General features: G+C 34.9%; 1 protein-coding gene across 1 annotated transcript; it reads right to left on the bottom strand.

Annotated features, from left to right (window-relative positions):
* Positions 1-8,803: 8,803 nt before the first annotated feature.
* LOC144450683 (2-Hydroxyacid oxidase 1-like) lies at positions 8,804-18,530 on the bottom strand. Its single transcript, XM_078141340.1, has 7 exons — positions 18,388-18,530; positions 14,136-14,287; positions 13,547-13,836; positions 11,130-11,348; positions 9,701-9,859; positions 9,221-9,290; positions 8,804-8,871 (listed from the first exon to the last, which is right to left on the bottom strand). The coding sequence occupies exons 1-7, from the start codon at positions 18,528-18,530 to the stop codon at positions 8,804-8,806; spliced, it is 1,101 nt and encodes a 366-aa protein (XP_077997466.1).
* Between the last annotated feature and the right edge of the window lie 449 nt (positions 18,531-18,979).

Below are 18,979 nucleotides of genomic sequence, written 5' to 3' on the forward strand. Positions count from 1 at the left end.
AACATACAAATCTGAAGGTTTGAAATGGATGCTGTTGATCCAAATGAAAGCATTTTGGAAGGCTGATGTTTTGAGATTAAAATTCTTTCTTACAGGAAAATTGATGCAAACATACATTGTTAAATGTGGAATTAAAAACACTTGAAAGAAACTATAGAGTGAATCAATCTGATTAAAATATGATTTAGGAGATTGCTTCTATTTACCTTATTTCGCATCAAGGTTATTCTTTGTGTTAACTTTTACTATACATCTGGCGACTTTTTTGCAAGATGTTAACAAACGACAACATAAAAGACAAAGTATAATAGACATTTAATATTGTATATATAAAACCAATGAAACCTTCTCCTTGATCTCATTTTACACAGATTTAGAATGAATAATTTTTTCTTCATTCAGCAGGAAAAGTAATAATACTATTAACATAAAGATTTTGTTGCTAATTTCATTTTTGACTCGTGACAAGGCATCTGTTGTCAACCATATTTTCCACTTCTGCACTTATAAGTAAAACTGAAATTTGAAGTTGTTAGTTTTATGGTTTTTCAACATTCTTTGAAAGTAAAATGTAGCAAGGCTAGTTTGATTGACATAATTCGGTGACTTTTCTTTGTGACAGGTGTTTCTACGTTGGCCAGGTCATTTCTACAATGAATTTCACAGACAACATAAACTTCTCAACGCCATTGAAGACCACTCACCACCTTTATCAGCTAATTATGAAGAGGTCACAGGTCAACCACCTACAACAAGGTCACGTGAAGCAATACCAAACATTAATGGCATTGTTATATTTGAAACAGACTATGCAGTTGATCATCAGGGTGGACGTAATATCACATCTCCACCAGGAAACTGGCAGAATGTCACAGATATCATGGTTAGTATTTATTGTGTTACTAAAAGGGTGGTTGTGTGAAAGGCAATGTAAGTTCTAAGCTCAGGTTATACGGTGGAAGTCTACAACCATGGGAGGCCAAATGCCTGGATGACTACCGTCTGTACTGTACTGTACTGTACTGTATGTATGTATGTATGTATGTATGTGTGTGTGTGTGTGTGTGTGTGTGTGTGTGTGTGTGTGCGTGCGTGCGTGCGTGCGTGCGTGCGTGCGTATGTATGTATGTATGTATGTATGTATGCATGTATCCACCAGTTTACTTATATTACTGCTTCATTAAATAGATGGATTTAATTAATTTGATCTATTTAATTACGTAGGTTGAAAAGCAGACCCTCAACATATCTCGTGATGATGGCGATTCTATTCGTGTTTGGGTGAAGGCTACAGATGTGATGGGCAATACAAATATGGAAGAGATTTTAGTACATGTAGATTCAACACCCCCTGAAATACACAACATCGCTTTGATGAAAGATGTACCTACTAGCCGTACTACCCAGCATGTCATAGATCTTGCTGAGTTGAGGTACGTTGACGTTACAACCTTGCTTCCATCATTCCATAAATCTCTTTTAATACAAACTTGATGTCTATAGTTGTATAGACATGTTTGATATTTAAAATGACACCAAGCCTCGCAAACGACAAGTAGATAACCTCTACTTATCTTACTTTCTGCATCCTCCCTAATATATGTATTTTACTGAGCATACTACGTTTTTCTCAGTAAAAAACGCATTTTCCTAATACAGTTGACACTCCTATTATGCCCATGCAGAATTGGATTTGATGCATATGATGATCACAGTGGTCTACACAACATTCACTGGACACTGGCTGATATGGCAGATCGTTCTATAGTTCATGGTGAGGGTCAGCTTGCTGTCAGAAAACCGCAGGTAGGATTGACTTGATACTTCTGAATTTTGGATCTTCTCGCATGCCTGCCTGACTCTGTGTGTCAAGGTGAAATGGTTATATGTGCATGTGCTTGCTAATACTGCACATTTATATTTCAGTGCTCAGTTCGCTGCTGCAATGTATGTGTGATTGACTGACTACCCTGTTAGAGATATATAAATTATATGGGTCCCATATAACGTACGAGTGCGAATAGTACAAAATACAGTAGGTCATCGGTGAGAGTAAGATGAAGGATTCAAATATGTTCGGTTTGTGGTATTATTAATTACATGCTCCTCAAGATGTTGGGAATGTAAAAATGGTCAGTTTCTCAAAGTTCAAATAATTCCAAATCGTGAATTCCCCATCGTTGAATATTAATTGTCATATTTCATGTTTTACAGCCCAGTGAATGTAGTCGTCCAAACTGTGGCTGTATACCTAAGGACTATGAGTGTTATAGCAGGGACTACACTATTGAACTTGACGCCAGCAAAGTGACTGTACCTACTGCCAGTACTGGTAACCATGACAATGGCTATGTGTACACCATCACTGTCACAAATAATGCTATGTTACAAACAGTGAAAGAATTCCAGGTAGGGTATATAAGTTACCATTGCACATATGGTGCACTAAGTAGTAGTAGTGTTACGACTGATCAAAATATCGTTAGGAATTGCGTCTCAATTTTACACAATTTTGGCGATAATGGCTAGTGTCCAAGTGATCGTACAAATAGGAGCATGGCACGGATGCACACGATTATGTAATTGGAAAAACATATTGGTAGATTTATGAGAAGTAACAGTTTGTACCGGGTGTGATTGAAGCGTCAGCAAGTTAATATGACGTGATATGTTAAATTTAGAATCGTAGGATTGTATTGTTATCCAAGAGTATCAATAAGGATAAAAGATTTCAGTCTCCAGTTAGTGATTTGAAGATACGTTAGAGAGGAGAAAGAGACCTGGAGACTGGAATGAAAGCCGTGATTCTGGCAAGCCAAACTATCGATCTCAGTGTGAGCTTATTCCCGGCTAGCGGACCAAGAACAATCCTCAGTGTATTAGAAACTTGTATGAGAGTTTGATTTGACTAACTCCCACACTACCTTTAATTTTACAAGGTATCGTATTCATCAACGTAACAGTAGTACATAGTTAGTTCCTTCAAATGTGCATCAAATAGTAAAAACAAAAACAAAACATAAACGGTTCTATGCTAGGGGGTTGTTTATTTTCAATAAATTCATCCTACTGTGCATAAATAATCAAATTAAATTCCTGAAACGGGTGTCGGCTTCGTAATTACGAAAAATGTTTTCCCAATTCTGAACCTGATGGGTGACTAACTGCTATGTCTGGAGCAAACAGAATTCAATCTCAGTCAGCTCAAGCGACCTTGTCTCTATCTATACATGGAAACGACATATTTGTATAGTAATTTGCATATCATTGAACCCAAACCACATTTCATTTTAACAAACAGGATTATACTCAACGATGAATGTTTCAGTATAGCAGTATTTTGATAATGATGGTTATGGTAAAATACGTTAACATCATAATAATAATTACAAAGGTATTATTTAACTGAACAAATATTACACATTACCTTAGCCATGCATACAATTAGAAAGCATTATTTATTCAATCACACCTTCGCAGATAAAAAAAAGATGAAGTGCTCTTAAAATAAGTAAAATATTGATATAAGAATATTAGCTAGAAACATAGAAAGACAAATGAAAAGAAAAAAATAAAACATGTGTAGGGTCTCAGACATGAAGCGACAGAGAAATAAGCAGACAGTCATGATCAGTCAATCAGTCAGTCAGTCAGTCAGTCAGTCAGTCAGTCAGTCAGACAGACAGACAGACAGACAGACAGACAGACAGACAGACAGACAGACAGACAGACAGACAGACAGACAGAAAGGCACAGATGTCTGTCCGGCAGACTGTCTGTGTGTGTATCTGTCTGTCTGTCTGTCTGTCTGTCTGTATGTCTGTCTTTCTATTTCTCTATGGGACTCACGTGCTAAGAGATTGGCCTATTGTTTGTCTGGTGACGTCAACAATCAAATGATTTACATACTTACAGTTGTAGTAATTATCAACGACTATTATAGAGTTTGATAATGAACAAGACACGGGATTCACGTAGGATTAAGTAGAATCTTTAATGTTTCGGCTTTACACGGAAAAGCCTTCTTCAGGAATAGAGCAATGTGTGTTGCTAGCTAGGCTACATGGACTATTATTGCCCTACCTGGTTTGACTTACGTCAGGCAGAACTTGATAGCTGATAATGTGTGGCTGCGTTGATATGGAATTATTAGTACGTTGTTCTACCATATTATACACGTCTGTTCTGGAATCAGTAGCATAGGTCAGCTTATAGTCGTCTCCTCTCCCCGTTGAGGGCGTCCTCACGGAAAACCCTATAGAGGGCCGGCTTTTAGTGGTAAACTACAACCTGTTCAGTCAACACGGTAATAGTAATAATAGTGAATGTGTTCATTCATTGTTGAAGTGACTCCGCCAAAGTAGAAAGGTTCAATCAATGTTGAGTTAATAGTCTCATAATTCTAGTGTTTGATTACATCTGATTGACGAATTATTAATTCTTTGTCAACATGACTCCCCTCACAATTTGTGAAGTTGCAAATTCTTTAAATATGATAGGTACGTGATTCATTCTTTGCTAAATGAGCTTATTTAACTTATTATGTATTAAAATCACTGTTTCATTCCCATAATCATGACATTCGTTGATTTCATGTGATAGATGATTGATCCATTCGCTGAAGGTGTAAGACAGAATGTTGGTGGTAAGTCCAATCTTTACTTCGAATTCGTCATTAACCCCGAGTGGGCATGGCCGTACAAGCGTGAGTGTGTTGAGTAATCTATACGAGTAGTGAGTTAGTAATTTAGATGATCGGTTATGCAGCCAGCCAGTCATCTGTCTGTCTGTCTGTCTGTCTGTCTGTCTGTCTGTCTGTCTGTCTGTCTGTCTGTCTGTCTGTCTGTCTGTCTGATCTATCTATCTATCTATCTATCTATCTATCTATCTATCTATCTATCTATCTATCTATCTATCTATCTATCTATCTATCTATCTATCTATCTATCTATCTATCTATCTATCTATCTACCTACCTACCTACCTACCTACCTACCTACCTACCTACCCACCTACCCACCTACCCATCCATCCATCCATCCCGCGGGCTTCCCTACATCTAACTTCCCGTCTCTAACGAACAAACGAACTAATTAATCAACCAACTAACCAAGTAACTAACTAACTAACTATTAAACCAACCAACCAACTTACTAACTGAGTGTATTTATTTTATCAATTTGGTAGTCAGTCAATTGCAGTTCATTGAATAGTTAGACGGTTCGATAGATGGTGGATTGATTGATAGACAGGCAGGTAGTCACTCAGTTTATCCTTATATTTTCTAACAACCATAATTTTTTGTTCGTTCATTATAATTTACAGATTTAATGCATGAACAGTTTTGGCTAGTTACGTAAAACATCAAAATGTATGTACCAGTAGAATATCAGGGTATCCAACAATGTAAACTCGAAAATATTTGGCTCTTTCCCGGCCGAAAACTGGCATATAACACATCATTTTCATTTATGTTTATACTTACTGTAATTAATCAGCTAACTTTACACAGTGTCAAAAGATAGCAAATGTACATTAGGACTTGGTAGCTTCAGATAATTTAAATCTCATTGTAAGTCAAGTATTTCATAACAAGTTACGTTTTTCTCAACATATGGTATCATTTACATTTTTCAAGTAATACCCTTTGGAAATTTGTCGAAATCGCTCTGAAATTATCCTATGGATTTGTTGAAAGGAAAATCATTTTAAATTAACCGCTCTGCATTAGCAGGAACTATAATATGATCTTGCTGGTGTTGAATTTTATAATGTAATCTAATTTTCAAACGTTTAAAATGCTGTGCCCGCGGGAATAAATTATCATTGTGTAGCCCGACCTTTTTATATCATGTTTTAGGTCTTGAACCAGAAGGTGATGGATTCCCCCTGGTGACTGTTATAGTTGCAGTGGTGGCTGCAGTGGTCCTTATTGCTGTAATTGCGGTTATTGTTGTCGTGGTTACACACAGAAAGAAAATCCCAAAGAGTAAGAAAGATACTGATTGTTCTAACAATAATGCAGGATATTACGAGGACATAGATGATGCAAAAACGAAAGAAGATAACAATAAGAAACTTGACAGAGATATCGATGATGGAAAGGCTGCCGACAATGGTTACACAACAGTAGAAGGGGTGAACCAGAACGAGTACGAATTACTGCAACTTGGAAAAGCTGTGTATGAAGACATCAAGGACGTCGATGCTGGTTACGCAACGTTGGAAGGAGCTAAAGAAAATGTCTACGAACCATTGAAAGCGAAGGATGTAAATTTGAGTGGTGTGAAATTTGAGCAGAATGATCTTGTATACGATAATATCATCACCCAATTAGAACTGAAGAAACCTGTGTAAAAGCCCGACGATAGTTCAGTATTTAGGTGTCATTATCTTCCTCTCTTCAAGCATTGCGCCATCGTTGAATGAAAGCTATATGCCTCTATGACCTTGACTTATTACCATGAATCTGAACACCAGGATTGATTAACGGTAATAAGTCAAGGTCATAGAGGCATATAGCTTATTATTTGCACATTGTACTATTTGTGGTACTTAAGTATGACCAATATCTTTCAAATCTTAAGAATGATGATCGATACGGGAAAAAGAACATACACATTATGATACTGCTGTTGCGTATTTAATTAATGATGGTCACAAATTAGATTTTAATTTATTTGATTGGATTCATTGATCTCCATTTGTAAATAATTGTAATTGTCAACGACTACGTATACAAAGACTTCTATGATTTAGTTTATAAAATGTCTCTTTTGACAGTCTTACAGGTTATGGATTCCAAATTGTAATTCAAGAAAGAATGTTTGAATGCAAATAAATTTCAACTTAGATAGTTGTCATTCCTGATCGATGTAATGGACATTAGGACTATAAGGTAACAGGGTGTGAAGGAAAAGAAAGTGTTTGTGTTCTCCATTTTATGTCAGCTTTTATCAACGTATCCCAAGAGATCAATAAATTGCTACCCACAACGATATGTAATCATTGCACAATTTCATATTACATCAAACATTAATTTGTGATATTAGCTGTAACCATGGAGGTAACTACGAGTTAGTCAAATAGAAGTACATTTAAAGCAATTGTATACATAGTATAATCTTATCTAAATACGTTTGTAGCACAGACAACTGTATAATTACTAGTATTTTTAATGGTATCCATCTTGGAAAGAGCTGTACCAAAATCAATTCCACAAAATTGTACTTGACTACTTGAATCTTTTATGATGGAAAATGACTAAGCATACACTTTTGTAATTGTTGTAAAGTTCATTATGAACTCACGTATAATCAATAAATATACTGTGACTGAAGATGTTACATAATCAAACGATTTGCAACATTAAAAAGTACTGATTGAAGACTTCGTCTATATTTGTTATATTTACAGATAATCATGCTGCAAGTAAAATCGCTTAATATTATATGCATTTATCATAAAGGAGATTATATCATAAAATATGTTAGTGCTTTTAATATGAGTACATTTCAATCAATCAAGTTTGTGTTTTTGTTTGGACCAAAGGTTTGATGTGATATACTGGATTACCTGCACAAATTAATTTTCATTTGACATGTTCTTAGATATTGCAACTAACAGTGTATCCCTCATATCTTATAAAGGACATAATAGTTTCACAGTGTTTTTGTTGTTGTGTTTTTATTACTTTTTGTATTACACACATATTTTTGAAATGTATAGTATAGTGTACAACACAAGAAAGTGTACAAATAACCCATATTTTAGTGCTCTCAGCCAGTGTGTTAAATATTCTAGCAAAACATTGGAAGTGTTAAAGATTACGTACCCAGGAATTACCATGGATTACACAGTTAATCATGAAATGACATCAACACGTTTGATTATTGGAATTAGCTTTTAGGATATTATGCCATGTCATGCCAATTTTAATTTTAATTATTTTCTTTTTGGATAAAGTTTAACTACCATTCATTATCAAAATATGAACTGTGTATTTTCTAAAGAAGAATTGTTTGTAATATGTAACATCACTCTGTTTCAAATTGCGCTGCATAGACGCATGCCTTTGGCATTATAAAGGTGTGAATGTATATGCAATCCAGACATGAATAAATCATTACTTACAGGGCAATTGCGTTGATATTTGTATTTTATGAAGTCATTATGAAAGATGTGTTCATTACACAATGTTTGGATGAGAAATATTTAAAAGGGAAATGTGAATGTCCAAGTTAATCTGTGAATGCATCAAATATCCAACTTTCCAGCAAGATTGCCAAATTTCATTTTCTCAGAAACGAAAAATCAGACCACATCTGTGGGGGATCTTGCTGGAGAATTTGCCAAGATAAATATATACGGTCTCTTCACTAATTCATTCTCAATTATAATTGAAAATCTTTCAGTTTTGAAACTTGGTGGAAACTCATGCCATAATTTCTCTTTGCAAAAATGGATAACAATCTAAAAGTCTGCCCTTATGGAAAGCATCCAGTTTAATTACACCTCTGGTCATGTTTAGTTTAGATTTCTAAAATGTATTAGAAGCATTGATATTGCTGAATGTTAAAACACCAAAAACGAATCACATATGACTCGTACACAAATGACAGCCATACATTATGACACATAATTGCTCATGTAGCGGCAATGATAATTTCTTTATTTTCAGAACTTATAATCTTGTTTGGTATGATATTCAATATTGTTTTAATCAATGTGAAGTGAATAGCGTACATTTCATCAGCTGACTCTTGAAATATCACTCTTTTGCCATATTTATTCACATTGGTAATTACAGTTTCGATGAAACAGGTTTCTTCTTGACAAGTGATGACGTGATGTCAGAAATTTGGGTGCATCCTAAAGAAAATTAAATGACAGCAGAATATCAATATTCACACATTCGCTGTACAGTTGCTGTACAGTTGTAAATTATTGATTTATATTTGTTTTCAGGACCTATTATGTTGACTAGGGTTGAACCGCACGTGTAGCTAAAGCATGTGGCTTCTCTAGAGATAAATACCATCACATTTCCAAATGATAACGTAACGATCGCTGTTCATATTACAGTCAATTAACTAGTGTTCGATGTGCATCATGAGCAACATGCGCTCGTAAATGAATTGGTATATTTGTCAACAGATATTCGGATACTTATTATTTTTTGGATTACTAACAAAAACATAATACATTCAAATTTACCCACCTGATAATGCCATAGCAGTACTTAGTTCATCTCTAAGGATTTGAAGAACGTGTTTAACCCCTTCAGCACCCTGGATGATAATGGTAAGACGGGCAATAAAATGATACAGTGTTAAATTATTGACGTAACATTTTATCTCTAAGGAAAAGCTAAATAAATATTAATTCATCTCTAATGCTTCAAAAGTGTTTTAATTAAAATATTCTCTCATGTACCATAAAATACATAGCATAGAAAACTAACCGTTATGAAATATTTTGATATATTATGTTAATAAAGTAAAGTTCATAAACAAACAAAAATATACATATAATTTCTATCATCCCAATAGTTCAAATGAAAGGACAGTTGATATTTAATCTGAATGTTTTTTATCTTTACTTGTACTACCAAAAATACGTATAAATGCTAGATAAGTTATTTTAACCATATTGTTATAACTAAAGGTTATTTCAATTACACTTTGAATCATCCACATACCTTATATGTTAATCCATACAATACTGGTCGACCAATCAACACTGCCCTGGCACCCAAAGCCAATGCTTTCAAAACATCAGTACCTTGTCGTATACCGCCATCTATGTAGACTTCTAATTTATCTCCAACAGCCTGGACAATGTCAGCGAGAACATCAATCTATGGAGAGGATTACAGTTTTAGTCCATTTATACATTCTTATATGTAGTTTATCTCACCACATTCCATGTCTAAAATAAAAGAAATTTCTTCACAGTTTATCCCATCTGATGAAATCAATATTACACATGTTCATACAATGCTCATTCATTGGCTTACATCGTGTCACATGGTATGGAATATGAACCCAGTGACCTCAATCTGCATACCGAGGATACTATTCGGTTACCATTTTACCCAGGGAAACATTTGCATGATGGGACTAATCTTGATGGTTTTACATCACTGATAATGGAAGTAATACAAACCAGAATATGTACATAACAAGTCTTCTGCGTTCGAACACATGGTCCCTCAACACAACAATAAATATTTTGCTGCTAATTGATTTCTGAAGGTTTAACCTTTTAATACTATTTTCATCAATTTTAATGGGAACCCTATCAAATTGAACTTTAGAAACTATTCTTTAAAATTTAACTTGACCTTGAAGATAAGAGTTATGTTAAGAAGTCTGTCAAAAAAGTATGTTGACCTCTAGCAATGTGCAGGCACACTATGTAATGTCTCTTGGTCTAAACATTCCAAAATTATTGAATGATGTGCTATTTGACCTTGGAGATGAAATTAGTCCCATGCTTGAAAGCTTACATTGATTAAAATAGGTGCAGAGATGTAAGTTATGTCCTGAGCACATTTCTATTTGACCTTGAAGATGGTGGTAAAGGTCAAAGGGTAATATACAATGTGAAACTTATCTAAATAGTATAGCGTAAACATTTGAATTGAGTCTGTGTGTGTTCAACTGCTGGAATTACATTGGAATTAATTATCGGACATTTGACCTTGGAAATATTGGTCAAGGTTAAGTGGGAATTATTGTCTTATGAGAAAGCTTATTATGAACAATGTGGGATGGGCACTTTAATGGTGTCTGTATATTTTAAACGTTTGGAGGTAAGAGGCAAAGCGTGATGAATGGACAAGTGTCATTCCTGTAGCTCCCACCATGCACAGCGAATGATTATTGTATGACATTATTCGTGAACTTTGACACGTCACATTACCCCTCGAGTTGTTATGTAGCAACTGTGCAACCCTTTATGGATGTCTACTGATGCTTCATCATAGCCAGGCAATAAGTCTATACTAGTGAAGGTATGACCAGGAGAGTAAAACAATACTTTAGGAATAAGTCACTTTAAATTTAATAATGATACAACACAAAATTTTAACATGTTTATCATACCATTTAAGAATATTTATTTACCGTTGCTGGCACACCATCTAATTGTCTGCCACCATGATTAGATACAACAATTCCTTGTACACCATATTGGGCTGCCAACACAGCGTCCTCAACGGCCAGAATACCTTTCAAGACTATTGGTAGTTTGGTGATTGTCTGTAACCAAGTGATATCCTTCCACGTACAGGCTGGATCACTGAATGTAAGCTCATCTGGTAATTTATCTTCCGAACCTGATAACTGAAATATATAACTAGATATTGAGTACCTTTTTCTATGCGTTACGATATTCAAATACGTCTACCCAAATCAATACCCTGGAGTTACAGGTGAACTGAATATGCAAAAATCTGTTTGTTCATCAATTTAAAAGTACAAGCACATCAAACATATAGGTGAGGCTAACAATTTAGTTTGAATCAATGCATTGCATGTTTTGGAGATGTTTACCTCTGTCCGGACAATGTCGGGAGCGTGTCCATCTAGTGATTGGGAATAAACATTGTGGCCCTCAACTTAGCCTAAGAGATCCAAATACAAGTATTGATTAAATGCAGTATCTTCATACAAATTCATTGCTGTTGGGAAATAACCAATGTCGTTCAAACTTTCAACGTGGTCGTTGCGTTGGGAGTAAGTCCTTTATGAATTATTTCAGTACAGGGAAGGCGATATTTTAGAAGAAAGAAATTGGTCACTATTTTGGGACTACGGAATGGAGGAAGGTCATATTGTATGCATTAGCCCAGGCCTGGATTAGCAAATTTACACATGTGTACGAGTGATTACTTTCACCAGAGCGAGTGCACAGTATTTGTATTGCCACTAGTACAGGCAGTGTGATACCGAAATTTATTTTTTTGCATACGTGCATGTAATACACTTGTAAACGATAACATGTTCGTTCGTTGTACTCGAAAGTGAGTGATTGTATAGAATCCCAACCCACCATATAGCAAACACGTAGCCGCCAATGAAAGCAAACGATTCCTCAACCTAATCACAAAACACTTCCTAGCAGACTCTAAGTTACACAAAATATTCAACAGAAACAGTGTAAAAGTCACTTATAGCTGCATGCCAAACATGGCAACCATAATCAAAGCGCACAACTCCACCATCTCCAACAGCGAAACTAAACCCACTCAAAAACCATGTAATTGCAGACAGAAAGACACCTGCCCTTTGAACGGCGAATGCCAAACGGAAAACATCGTATACCAAGCCACCGTCCATGGAAAAAAAACCAACAAAAGTATATATCGGTCTAATAGAGAACAACTTCAAATAGAGATACGCCAACCACAAACAGTCATTCAAACATGAAAAACACGAAAACAGCACAGAACTATCAAAAACACATTTGGAAACTGAAAAGAAACAACGAGCCTTTTTCCGTATCCTGGTCCATCAGTAAGACAGCCCAAGCGTACACCAATAAAACAAAACGATGCAACCTGTGTTTAACCGAAAAACTATCCATTATTAAAGCAGACAAAAACTCCACACTAAACAAAAGAACTGAGTTGATATCTAAATGCCGACACGAGAATAAGTTTTATTTGTCCAACTTCAATAGAGCATCTTTGGAACACCAAAGCCCGACATGAAACAACCCGCCAACACCTACTTGTCCGCACCCAATATCTCACACAATGACAACCAACACCTTCACACACACAGCACCAACCCATCAACACATAGACAATATTGATGATATTTCTATTGTCTGCACTCTCTATAAACAGCACACCCAGAGAGTAGAAATCAGTTGTCTGATGATCGCAGTATGCGTGAAAAAACCAAGAAAGAGTTCCAGAACTATCAAAACTATCAAAACTATATATATATATATATATATATATATATATATATATATATATATATATATATATATAATATATAATGTTATATATTACTTATATATATATAAGTAATATGTTGTTTAACATATATATATATATAAGTAATATGTTGTTTAACAACATGTTTGATCAATGAAACAAGTTTATTATTTTTGGTACTTGAAATAAGATAGTCCTTCATTGGAACTTAATATTTTTCAAAAACCTATAGCAGTATGTCATGATTGTACATACGGTAACAAACATTTTTTTAAATAATTTAGTGAGTTACAATAAAGAAATTAGTCAAATTTGATTTTTCAATGTTCATGTTATTTGTTCAAGATTGTATGCAAGTAAACTTATAGACAATGATGTACGTTGGGTATCAAAAGATGTTAATTGTTTGCATTAATGTAGTTTTTAATTCTAAAGATTAATTATTTATTGTGCCTTTGATAGTATTCTCATTTTTATGTATCTATTCTTTACTGTACACAACGCACACAACAAAAATACTGATGGTAATAACCCTATACTAGCCTTGATCATACAATGATCATAACACATTTTAAAATGAATGCATATTATTACCTTTAAGAAATACCTTTCCAGGTTTCGCAATCTGATATCAACCAGTTGTGAAAGTCCCCCAATACGTTCTAATCTCCTTCTAACGCCCAGCTGTGAGATATCAACCGTAACAACGATAGCTTTAAATCCCGCCTTTTCAACCCGTTTCACCACATCTTTAGTAACTTCCCGATCAGGCCATAAATATATGTCCATCCACTTCGTTCCAGTGGGTGTTTCAGTAGCAATATGTTCCATAGATTTGTTGGATGCCGAACTCATAATCATTATTGTATTCATGTCTGAAGCAGCTGAAAAGAAATGAAACAAAAAGTTCCATAGTAAAACTGTGACGAAGAAGATTGCTATTTTAATGTAACTGTGCCTCGGAGTAACAGTGCATCATTCACGCCCCTTGTACATGTATTTCATATTAATTGTCCGGACATGTCCCAAATGTCGTGCCTTTATCTGCATCACTTTTCTCTTAAATGCTGATCAACACTATAATCATATCCAGTAGATGACAAAATAAATAAGCTAACAGTAATGAAATATGAATAGCAACTAACAAATTTCTAGTAATAATTAGTATCAAATGAAGTCTCACCAGTAGCTGTTGCTGATTCTGCATCAGGATGTGCCAAACCATGAAATGCTGTTGGTGCTATACAGATTGGTGAATCAACTTTAGAACCAAGTATTGTCGTGGACATATCTATTGTTGAAACGTCTCTTAACACACGTGGTTTAAGGACATATCTACATAATGTATGAAATGATGCGCACGTGTCAATCTAAACTATTTTGAACTTCCGTTTTCCGGATACGACTGACGAATACATAATTGTCACGAACTGGTAAACATGAATTCTTAAATTTGGTAAAGATATCACCAGCATTTTGAGGCACTTGTATTTTGAAATTTGAAGCACCCATTCTTAAAGCGACTCTGTGGAAGAGGAGTGGCGCATTTATTTTGATTGATTGATAAGAGATCCTTAATTCAGTAATTACAAGGGGAGGCACTGTACAACATTTTACCCACAACTCTCTCTGATTTGTAGTGTTTGACATCATCTCCTTGAAGTCAGACAAATCTCACCAGTGTATAGGGTTTTGTAAAAACATTTTTTCCAATTGGCAAGCGTAGAATTGCCACTGATGAGTTTCTGAATACCCATTTTCATCGGTTCTGGTATCAGTGATTTATTGTAGAAGGAGTAGCAATTTTAGGAATTTGTCAGCAGAATTTCTTGAAAGACATGCAGAATATTTGCGACAAAACTAAGGAAAATATATGCACCTGTTATGACTTTGCCAAAGATATAGATTTATTTGAATATGTATGACAAAAGAAATTTACATACTAAACTCATCATACACACTGACTACCCAAGTTATTGACACTTTGACAGTGAAAAGTGTTTTATTCACAGCACATGCTTAATTTAGTTGTTAGTTCATTTTTATACAAAATGTAGAACTTTATTTTTGATTCCTAAGCGTTCTTTTTCTTATTAATTAAACTTAATTACTATGCTTAAAATGTTGAAAAGTATGGATTATTGAAAAAGTTATAAAATAAGGAACCTCCAAGCATACCAATCAGAGAGAGTTGTGGGTAAGATATTGTACAATGGGAGGGCCAGGGGAAATCAGGCTCGGAATCAGCAATTATCCTACAAGTGAACGTGTCAAAAGCGGAATCTGAGGAACTCAATATGGGAAGCGTATCACATAGGGGTGTGTAGTATTTCATAGATTGTTGTTTTCCTTGTCTAGAGTCTAGATATGATAACGTTTTGACTTGAATACATTTCTCCTACCTCTATGGAAAGAACACAAAGGGGACACTGAAAAAGAAGTCCGTAATAATTACTCTGTATATACACCCATTCCGTTACAGTATGTACGTTTGACCGTGTTTGACCCAAGAAAACCGTGATTTTTACATGAATTTTGGGCACAAATTGTTCGAGTTTTTAAAAATGGCGAGAACGCGACCATTACGCACAGATCCACAGCAAGATGGGGAAGTTTCTAGGCTATTTTTGATGTTTTTGTTGTTGAAAGTAAATGTATAATAAATTATATAAACAAATTGTAACTTTTCTTGACAAGTGTTCAACTGAATTTCATGAGTATTTACATAAACTATTGAACTATTGAGATAAGTCATCTGCTTATGTAATGTTATTTGTGAAGTGTATCTCAGAGGTGGACATTTATGTACATCTTTCATTGAAATAATAGCAAGATACATAGTTCATTTCTTGTTCTAAAGAGTATGTTTGAACCTTAGCAATGTTGAAAAATTGTGAAAAATGTAGACATGCATACAAATATGTGGGCATTCTACTGTACAATGAAACTTATTTTCATTTTTTCCTCATTGCAATTTTTATTTTCAGTTCAAGTGTTTTGTTGTTAGTGCATTGTATGATTTGCAATTTTGACATCAGCCAGAGTCAACATACAAAAGAAATATTGAGAATAATAAACCTTGTCATTCTTGTTATTGAATTTCAGGAAAAGAATACAATAAACCTGGGATAAGCCTGCACCTATTGACATTGATATTTTGAAGGATCTATTCAATACTGATGATGAGCTGTGTATGGACAATTTTCATACCCAACAGAGTGTACCAGCAAGAGGCATTACTTGATTGAACAGTGAGCTTCAACTCCTTACACACTCAAGAAATAAGAATGAACATTGGCAGTGGTATTACATGTATATTCTCAAGATGGAAAAAACCTACATGCACTCATATTCATGACAATATTAGTGTATGATTTGTACCTTATTTTATCATCTACATATTTATATTGCAAATAGTGTTGTATAGTTATTTGTAGCTCAAATTCTAACATTTGTATGCTGTATCCCTAGTTTATTTGAGGGCATCATACAAGATGTTGTTAGTGTCTTGTTGTTTATTATCTTCCAGTATCAACTTGGTTTTACAGTTTTATATGTAGTTCACAAATGAAGCAATGTACGTTTATGTATGCATCTGGATAGTTCAGATACCACAATGTGATACATGCCAACGAGATCAACAGTAGCACATGTACATTGTAAAATACTTTTTTATTTTAAATTCATGTAAGTTTATTGTTACATGTGTTGCCCATCATAAGTTCAATCGTCAACACTTCTGATGAACACAACCGAAAATATTGTTGATATCAGTTAGAGACTGTCAGCTTTGTTTGAAAGAGCAGTGAAGTTATGTGACCAAATTATTTATTTTTGGGTCCTCTGTGTCACACTGAGTTGAAAAGTGTATAGTAATATTAGAGAAAGAGAAATCACATTCGACTGAGGGCCTGGGGCCTAAGGCCCTAGTGATATGATACTCCTCCTTTTTGAATTCTGGGTTGACGTTTCACATTTACCACGGTCCACCTACATTCAGCACTTGATGAATATTAAAGATCATTTTTATGTTATAGATATTGTTTGTTGTTGTATATTTGCATGCTAAGGCACAACCATGTGATAATGAGCAATAGAATGATATGAAAAGTCAAGAATGTCTTATGTCCACCTGCAAAATTTGTGTATTGGAGGCCATTTTGAATATTTAATGATGTCATTAGACAAAAATTTGCATATTTTTGGGATCCGTGTTGCATTTTGATTCCACAAATATGTGGTTATACCAGATGACACTTGGCCAGTTTGGACTCAATCACACTTGTATTGTAATATGATACATGCATTTACATTTTTTGCATCATGTCACAGATATATCATATGTTTACCCTGTACATGATGACTAAAAACAAAGATTTGGTGCCAAAATATTTACATATTATAAAATATTTGTATATAAGTCTGCATGCTTATGACACTGAACAACAAAGTGCAATGAAAAATGAATGTTTCAGGTTTCACCAATACGAATTGACTGTAATGGCAGCCATTTTGAATATTTAATGAGGTCACATGACCAAAATTTGCATATTTTTAGGACCACTGTCTTTGTATGTATCCAAAAATACTTGGTTATGTATGGTAAAACATGGTCAGACTCAAACAATCCTGCAATATAGTACTTCCACTCCTTGAATTGCATGCAAAAATAACGAGTTACCACATGTTTACCGGGGTGAAATTCAAAATTTCATACATAAATCTTTACATATAATGTAATATTTCTATATTATTCCACAGGCTGGTAACATTGAGGTCTAAAATGCTATAAAAAAACTGAGAATTTTGTACTTTCACCAATACAAATTATAAAAATGTGAAAAATATTTCATAACTTTACTGGTTTGGCGGCCATTTTGAATATTTAATGAGGTCACATGACCAAACTTTGCATATTTTTGGAAAGTGTGATATATATAGATTCCATAAATATATAGTTTTTTGGGTCATCCTTGGTCAGTTTGGACACCAGGGGTTATGTTACACGATACTTGAACCCAATTTATACCCTCTCAGGGGCTCAGGGTCCAAAGGGTTAACATACACATCATCACATGTACCATGTCAGGAGGTCATTTAGAGGTCGTTTATGTCATAGGCCATAGCTCCCTTCGACAATCACCAGACTGTTATCAATAGCTATATGTCACCAGGTTCTACATAATGCATATTTGCATACAGAGGAGTTTGTACCAGACAACAATCTATGAAAATTGTCGTATTTTCAAAGTTAAGAGTACTATTTAGGGTGAATCTTGGCCGGTATTGTTTTATCTAACTTCCACATTTGTATTAGTATGATTCATGTGATGTTTTCTTAGGAAATCGGCAATCTAAGCAATAATACTGTACAAACATTCACGTTTGGACACCCTAGACGTCAATACCCTTTGGAGATACATGAATCCACTTACCTTTCATATGCAATCCTATTGCTTCTAAGTGTATCTTCAGAATCTGCACCTGAACTGTAATATGTCCATGATCTATAGGGCAGATGTTGTTTAGCATATTCCTCAAAATCGTCAACGCAAATCATCTTCTTCGAATCTGCCATGGTTTAGTATGTGTGATTTTATCTAAACTGCATGAAAACTGGCGTTTAAGCTTCCGGTTCAACACCGGTTGATCAGCGGTTCAACGATGTGTACGCCTCGACCGGAAGAGAACCGGCAGTAGCAACCGTTGTTTACGTCGGTGAACCGCTCGGCTTATCCGCTTCATAGTCCGACGTGTAAGGCTTGGCTTAAACTTCTTTGAACCGGTATACGTCGGATAGGGTGACCCGGGAGGGTGACATCGCCTGCGTTCGGTCGAAAACATGTTACACTTTTACAAAATTAAAAGCTGGTATTTATCAAACTTGACTACTTGCGACTGTATTACGTAGGCTAGTAACAGTACACAGACAAATATATCCGCATCAGCAGATTTCATGACATAGAGAAAATACACACTGGGTCGGCCAGAGAAATTAAACACCTTGGGATATGATATATACCTATT

The sequence above is a fragment of the Glandiceps talaboti genome, chromosome 20 (genome assembly GCF_964340395.1).
Source record: "Glandiceps talaboti chromosome 20, keGlaTala1.1, whole genome shotgun sequence".
Taxonomy (NCBI): Eukaryota; Metazoa; Hemichordata; class Enteropneusta; family Spengelidae; genus Glandiceps; species Glandiceps talaboti.

Bases quoted from the DNA above. Each gene is read 5' to 3' on its own strand.
- LOC144450683 (XM_078141340.1), bottom strand. From the start codon at position 18,530: ATGGCAGATTCGAAGAAGATGATTTGCGTTGACGATTTTGAGGAATAT. The intron at 14,288-18,387 runs GTAAGTGGATTC...TACATTATGTAG, and splicing joins AATAGGATTGCATATGAAAG to ATATGTCCTTAAACCACGTG. The intron at 9,860-11,129 runs GTAAATAAATAT...TCCTCTCCATAG, and splicing joins TAGATGGTGTGCCAGCAACG to ATTGATGTTCTCGCTGACAT.